The sequence below is a fragment of the Carassius carassius genome, chromosome 42, assembly GCF_963082965.1.
Source record: "Carassius carassius chromosome 42, fCarCar2.1, whole genome shotgun sequence".
Taxonomy (NCBI): domain Eukaryota; kingdom Metazoa; phylum Chordata; class Actinopteri; order Cypriniformes; family Cyprinidae; genus Carassius; species Carassius carassius.
This window is the reverse complement of record NC_081796.1, coordinates 5,303,805-5,311,924: the sequence shown is the minus strand read 5'-3', so window position 1 is coordinate 5,311,924 and position 8,120 is coordinate 5,303,805. Positions and strand designations below refer to the sequence as shown.

General features: G+C 36.4%; 1 protein-coding gene across 2 annotated transcripts in view; it reads right to left on the bottom strand.

Annotated features, from left to right (window-relative positions):
* Nucleotides 1-5,635: 5,635 nt before the first annotated feature.
* The window catches only part of LOC132124051 (procollagen-lysine,2-oxoglutarate 5-dioxygenase 2-like), a 56,893-nt gene continuing 54,408 nt past the window's right edge, over nt 5,636-8,120 (bottom strand). For both annotated transcript variants that reach the window (XM_059534810.1, XM_059534811.1), the window contains 2 exons: nt 7,114-7,239; nt 5,636-7,017 (listed from right to left, as the gene is read on the bottom strand). In XM_059534810.1, coding sequence (XP_059390793.1) covers nt 6,862-7,017; nt 7,114-7,239 — 282 coding nt within the window. In that variant the 3' untranslated portion in view covers nt 5,636-6,861. The remainder of the gene's footprint in view (nt 7,018-7,113; nt 7,240-8,120) is intronic.

Genomic DNA, 8,120 nt, shown 5'->3' with positions numbered 1-8,120 from the left:
CCGAAGCATGAATCCTTATAAGGGAAAGCAATTAATGATTCCTCACATTGTGTATGTGTAAGGAGAGAAGACTGAGGATGATGGCAAATGATTTACAGATCCTCAGTACCACTGACAAACATATAATCTTGTCTCAAAATGTACAGCTCTCCATTTGCAGCGCTCATCAGAAAAGTGAGTGAAACACACAAAAACATGCATTTTTAGCAAATAATATTAATAGAGGTTCACTTCCGCGATTTGGTACGAATGCGTTCACATCAGCAGCATACCGTTCTGGAGTTCACATGAACTGTACCCCAGACCACCATTTTTAAGCAAACACAGGTACGGTTCAAGAGTGTGCACCTGAGTTTGGGAGACAGCGTTCACATCATCCAAACAAACCACATTATGACGTCAATCAAACCCGGGTGCTCACCAAAAGTGCTAAGTGTGAAAGCACCCTAAATTACTAAAAACACTGTATTATGCATGCCAGGCCAAGTAGTTGGCAATGTCACTTTATAAAGAAACACTACATACCTGCGCGCATGTATTCCTACAGACTGAACTTGTAATATTCATGTGCATTATGTATTTGCATGTATATTTTCGTAATTCACACAGAGACACTAAGAGTATAGTTTTCAAAAACTAACACTTTGAAACCAATTTTCAAATGCTTTTGTTTGCAGACTCTAAAACACCATTGTTGTTAAAGACCAAAATGTATACAAAGTTTTACATTTTACAACGGTGTCACGGTCGGAAAGATGTGGCCTAATGGCAGTGTTGGGAAGGTTACTTTGGAAATGTAATAGGTTACAGATTACAAGTTACCCTGTTTAAAATGTAATAGTAGTGTAACTTTTTCAATTACTTTATTAAAGTAATGTAACTAATTACTTTTGAGTACTTTTTGATTACTTTTCTAAATTTGTGAAAATTAAAGAATAATAAATAAAAGCATATACATCAACTTAAATACAGTTATCTAATAAGCATGTGACGTATTCTGTGTACTAAACTGCTAAAACATTGGTGTTTTTTTGAAACTGCTGTCTCTGTATATGATGATAGTTTTCTCAAAATAAGTAAAATGCACATGAAGTGACACAGAGCAGTTCTAGAAATTATGTTTATGTGCTCGTGTATACTCCTATATTGAGATGGCAGAGGTTGAAAACACTGCGAGCTTCAGTAGGCCTGTGTGTAGTAAATGAAACCATGTCTTTGCCATTAATTTACAGGAGGAACGGACTGGGAAAAAAATTCAGACTGGAAAATTCAAAGTCATACAAACAAATTCATGGACAAAACTATTTTTTGTATGGACCTCACATAAAAAAGGTTTAAATCTTTAATTTGGGGACATGCTAAATAATTAAAAGTTATCTCCTGAACTGCACCTTCACTTCCATTTTTCTCTTCAGTCTCTTTATTTTGCCCTGTTATCCATCTCTCTCATGACTTTAATACTCAAGATTGAACAAAACTCTACAATACAATACTCTACAATACTACAATATCTTTATAGAAAAATCCTAATACTGTACACGAGTCATGTTTTTCCCTTACAAAAAATTACCATGCTTTTATTAGCCTATATAAAAGTAAAATAACCTTGTTTATCACAGTTAAACAATAGTAATCATTTTCTCTGGATTTATAGTTAAATATTAAAATGTTAATTTTCGTAAGGGTTGTGTTGTTGTCTGTCGTAGCTCCCCTCTAAACCTATAAAAAGAAAAACTTTTTTTCAGCTAAATTACTACTGTAACATTACAACAGATAATAATAATGTCCTTTATATACAACCCGAATTCCGGAAAAGTTGGGACGTTTTTTAAATTTTAATAAAATGAAAACTAAAGGAATTTCAAATCACATGAGCCAATATTTTATTCCCAATAGAACATAGATAACGTAGCAAATGTTTAAACTGAGAAATTTTACACTTTTATCCACTTAATTAGCTCATTTAAAATTTAATGCCTGCTACAGGTCTCAAAAAAGTTGGCACGGGGGCAACAAATGGCTAAAAAGCAAGCAGTTTTGAAAAGATTCAGCTGGGAGAACATCTAGTGATTAATTAAGTTAATTGATATCAGGTCTGTAACATGATTAGCTATAAAAGCTTTGTCTTAGAGAAGCAGAGTCTCTCAGAAGTAAAGATGAGGCTCTCCAATCTGTGAAAGACTGCGTAAAAAAATTGTGGAAAACTTTAAAAACAATGTTCCTCAACATAAAATTGCAAAGGCTTTGCAAATCTCATCATCTACAGTGAATAACATCATCAAAAGATTCAGAGAACCTGGAGAAATCTCTGTGCGTAAGGGACAAGGCCGGAGACCTTTATTGGATGCCTGTGGTCTTCGGGCTCTCAGACGACACTGCATCACTCATCGGCATGATTGTGTCAATGACATAACTAAATGGGCCCAGGAATACTTTCAGAAACCACTGTCGGTAAACACAATCCGCCGTGCCATCAGCAGATGCCAACTAAAGCTCTATCATGCAAAAAGGAAGCCATATGTGAACATGGTCCAGAAGCGCCGTCGTGTCCTGTGGGCCAAGGCTCATTTAAAATGGACTATTTCAAAGTGGAATAGTGTTTTATGGTCAGACGAGTCCAAATTTGACATTCTTGTTGGAAATCACGGACGCCGTGTCCTCCGGGCTAAAGAGGAGGGAGACCTTCCAGCATGTTATCAGCGTTCAGTTCAAAAGCCAGCATCTCTGATGGTATGGGGGTGCATAAGTGCATACGGTATGGGCAGCTTGCATGTTTTGGAAGGCTCTGTGAATGCTGAAAGGTATATAAAGGTTTTAGAGCAACATATGCTTCCCTCCAAACAACGTCTATTTCAGGGAAGGCCTTGTTTATTTCAGCAGGACAATGCAAAACCACATACTGCAGCTATAACAACAGCATGGCTTAGTCGTAGAAGAGTCTGGGTGCTAACCTGGCCTGCCTGCAGTCCAGATCTTTCACCTATAGAGAACATTTGGCGCATCATTAAACGAAAAATACGTCAAAGACGACCACAAACTCTTCAGCAGCTGGAAATCTATATAAGGCAAGAATGGGACCAAATTCCAACAGCAAAACTCCAGCAACTCATAGCCTCAATGCCCAGACGTCTTCAAACTGTTTTGAAAAGAAAAGGAGATGCTACACCATGGTAAACATGCCCCGTCCCAACTATTTTGAGACCTGTAGCAGAAATCAAAATTTAAATGAGCTCATTTTGTGCATAAAATTGTAAACTTTCTCAGTTTAAACATTTGCTATGTTATCTATGTTCTATTGTGAATAAAATATTGGCTCATGTGATTTGAAAGTCTTTTAGTTTTCATTTTATTAAAATTTAAAAAACGTCCCAACTTTTCCGGAATTCGGGTTGTAGTATTTTGAGTGATGACTGATGAGCAACGTGCTGCTACTTGATTAAATAAATAAAAAAACAAAGACAAAAAAGCATCTTTACAGATGAAACTGACCTGAAACCCTGAACAGGAGTTCTGCTTCTCTGCTCCAGCAGTCCACTCTATTCTCTCTCTCTCTCTCTCTCTCTCTCGCATTGATTACTCTGAGTCTGATCCAAACCGTTTGGCGGAGGCGCGGAGAGCGCGCGAGTCATGACTAACAATTCATGATTTATTAGAGATTTAATTGTCAAATGGCGGATTCGCAAATGATCGCTTTAGTACATTCGGCAGGCAATTTTACAATAATGATATTAAATAGTGGGGCAAAATCGGCTGCCAGGCCACCGGGAATTGTCCCGGTTCTCCCGGTGTCCAGTCCGCGCCTGATTTCCACAGACACGCAGAATGTGCAAGTCATATATTGCATTTTTGGGGCTTTATATTAACAGACACTAGTCGATGTCATGTTTTGATTCAAGTGTACTGACCTACTTTTGATTTAGTCATCCAAAATGTGGGATATTCCGTCCGCGTTAGGCATTCCGTTTTTATGACTGGATTCTACGAACCAGACTGTATTTCCGCATCCCGGAAATTATTATTAGGGTGGTATGTCTCAGAATAGTCAGTGCAATGGGGTGTGTGGGTTTGAGTCTTGTACTGGCAGGTATTGTAGGTGGGGGGAGTGAATGTACAGTGCTTTCACAGCAAAAATGGCTGCCCACTGCTCTGAGTGTGTGTGTGTGTGTGTGTGTGTGTTTCACTCACTTTTCTGACTAATGCGCTGCAAACAAAGAGCTGTATATCTTATTTATATGTGCCTACAGCATTCTTTAGAGCATTTGCAGTACATTCGTAATTTTTAAAGTAACCATACTTGGCCACGTCACTTTCACTAAACACAGCATTTTAATATATAAGCTATACGTTATTCTCAAATGACTAAGGAATTATATTATTTTTGATATTCATTAGCCAGACTACATACTCAAATGGATTGGGTATGCAGAGAAAAAATAAATAAATCTAGCCAAGTGGCCTGATCTGACTTCACACTTCCTGTACATTTTCATACTGATCATCTTGACTGCAGCTTTCCCTCTCAGCTTTGTTTGATAAGTTATCCTCAGCAAACCTGTAAGTTTATTATCCCTTGTGTGCTTCCTGTGCCACTGCTCTGAATCAATGTCATCTTTCAGAGCTTTGAGCAGGGGGGAGAGCGGCCACAAAGGGACCTTTCTGTAGCTTGCTGCTGCACTCCTGTCTCTGACCTACATGCCTCCCTCTTTCGCTGCATTTCTCAGCAGCTTCTCAAACCCGCAGACCCAGACGGAAACATTGAACAAGTCAGGGAGTTCTTCCCAGTAAACCCCAACCAAGAGACTAAAGATGAAGGAAAATAAACAGATCTCACACTTCAGAGGGCATATCTGCCACCTTCTTTTGCTATTGCAATTGTAAAACTTTATTAACTGAAGGCGAGTTCACATTTACAGTGATTAACTGTTACAAAGAATTCCATAGTTATTTATTTTCAGTGACAGTTGGAGTTGATCTGAGAGACAGAATCCAAAGATACAAGAATCACTGTAAATGTGACTTGTATTTGTTTGATTAAAAAAGAGTGAGTTATGTTGCTTTGCTCACTTGGACCATTATGACTTTGCAGTCCTAATTTAAAGTTTATAACCTTATCTCTGATTCCAGTTTAAAATCATCCAGCTGTATGAGGAACTACAGTTTCAACTCCCCCGTACATTCCTTTAATTGTTGTGTTAAAATCCCAGCATCTCATCAATTTCAGTGAAAGGAGAGTTCAAGTATGTGTCATCATAGATTGCGTCAATCTGCAATCTACTTCTTGTTTACATGTTCACTCTTGCAACACTTCTTCTTTCAACAATTCTAAGCTGTGCTGATTGATTCTAAGGAGACTTGCCAGGTTTGATAGGTCAGATGTTATGTGATGGGCATGTGAGTGTTCACACGTGTTCTATATTACATTAGTATAACTATCAGAATGTGAATTTTAAAAGGCATGTCATATTTGATTGTGTAAAAAGGAAATGTTTATAATTTTCTCAAACTGCACTGTTTAAATTAAACAGATTATTTAACAAATTATTGGATTGTTACCCAATATGTATTTGTCTTGATCATATTTTTGGCAAAAATCATTTCAGCTGTAATAATAATAATAATAATAATAATAAAAGCCTTTTCTCTTTAAAATTTTTTATTATTTCAACAAATTTCAAAATAAGGTAAGAGACTGACCTGGCTGAGTCATTTAGAACAAGAGAAATTAAAACATTTGACATTATAAAAACACCTTTAGCATTTCGCCATTTCTTGTTGTGCAAACATACAAAATTATACTTATTTTGTTGACAGTATACATAATTACCTTCATGTCTTTTAAAAACATGGTCAGCTGCTCAGCTGCTACATGGAAGAACCACTGAAGTCATATGTTATTTCATTGCCACTAACAGCTCTCTGATCTTGTAGAAATCTAGATTTTTGTACAGTACTTCTCACCTTCATTTTTACCAACTTCCTTTGGTAATCATGACCTTAGAGCACCTGAGTGCACACTGGGTTGTGGGTTTGTCAGTTAGAGAATCCCAATGAGAGCAAATTGATATTGGTCATAAAGAGGTTTAACTCTAAATGTTGATGGTACAGTTTAGACATTTAATGTGCTGCTGAAGAAGAATAATCCTAAAGTTTGCCAGAAAGTAATACTTCATAGGGTTTATAAGGGTAACAGGTTTGCTCAAAGTTTGCATCATTCTTAGCAAATAATTTCATTAATTATTTCATCATTATTTTCTTAAAGATAAAGAACAATTACACAAATAATGTGCATCATTAGCTCTTGATTTTGTTGCACTGGCACTAAAAAGCTTTCTGAATTTTGTTGGAATGTTAAAGAAACGAGAAAAATTTGGTGTCCATTTTATTCCAATGAGAATGACTTAAATGCACATCATTTCAAAATTACAATTTCCAAACTGGTAAAAAGGATTTTTTTCTAGTGGGGCTATTAAGAATGATTGCTATTGATAAACGCCCTGAATCAAAGTTGTTTAAAAGAAGAGTTACTGACCTCACCTGATTTCTTTTTTTGCTTAAGTACAAAAATTATGGTCAAATCTCTAATATTATTTTGAAAAATGAAACAAGGTTTATATGTATGAAAGTCTGCCAAAGTGTATGCGCGTGCTATGTTTGTGTATGCATCAGTCGACTTTATTAAACTTATGTTGAACAGCATTTTCTCTCGACAGTAGTACATTTTTCAAAAGACAGCAAATACAAACAGCCGCACAACACATAAACCAATAATAAATAAGTATAAACAGACAAACAGCTGGCACTACACAAACATATCAAGGCTAGTAAATTCCTAGTGTAGAAGTACTAGAACTATGTGGGAGTCTAAGGATCTATGAAGGACACCGCTATGTAGCGTGTACCGTTGGTTGTAGGTAGTCCTTCATGAAGGTGGGTGAGTCTACCTGGATGCATGAAGCTCCAACCTTTTCTAGGCGATTCTATGGAGCAGTTATATCTGTGAAATCGACAACCTCCACCCTGAAATAGAAGGAAATGAGTTTAACAAAATGTGATTATTCGCATGAATTATTTAAAACCTGTTTTAGAAAATGTAAGACCAGTGTATCAACTTGCCTGGAAATCTAAGCCCTTGTTGTTGAGAGCTATGTTAATGGTGAATGTTGAGGAATCGTGATGTGGTCTTAGATAGGCTTGTCTGTTTGGAGTGTACTTCACCACAAAGTTCAAAATCGCATAGCCCTGAAAAAAGGGAGACACAATCAAAACCCAAATCCCAAAAGTATCTGTGACAGATTTACTTGCAGTTTTGTGCAACTTTTTCTTCTGTGGAACAAACAATTGGCTAAGAACCTTCATGTAGTTATTTTGCATACAGTGACAGATCATAGTTAAAATGACTTTTTTGTTCCTGACATAAAACTATTATGTAACTTTGGATGACTTAGAATGGTACAGCATGGACTACTTAGAGTATATGCTATGTTTAACAGACTTGGTCACTTTGAACTTTTGTTGAAACTTGGTGAACATTCTTCTAAATTTCCACTGAAAACATAATGGTGTACGGGAAAGTCGAAAATTACAGAGAAAAAAAGATGACTTTTTTCATGTCAACCAAAAACCAAACAAAGCTCATCTGGCAAGCTGTGTTTTGGTTGGCTGCTGTAATAAGCCTTCGGAAATCATGCAGATGTGCACTGTACTAAAAAGATCCCGTTGGCTGACAAAATAAATAAAATAAAAAGTATAAACTGTGCAAATTATAGAAAATGCCCTGCTTATAATAAGCAACAGCTCAGTGATTGCATTTGACTGTGTAAAGCCATGATTCGAATCACTGGATAAAATTCAGGAAGCCTATCAAGACCATGTCTGGTTCATATTTCACCCCACAAAGAGAAAATAAAAGCATTTTTTTTTCTTCTTTTTTTTTTTTTGAAAGTTACTGTACATTTACTATGATTCATGGTAGTGTCTGATGATTAAGTATTTTTCAAACTGGATCAAATCAAACTAATAATGGGAACACTGACATGCATAATCTGAAATTAAATATTCAATAATTAAACAATATAAAAAAAAAATAATAATCCTCACACTCCTGGCACCTGGCCTTAACG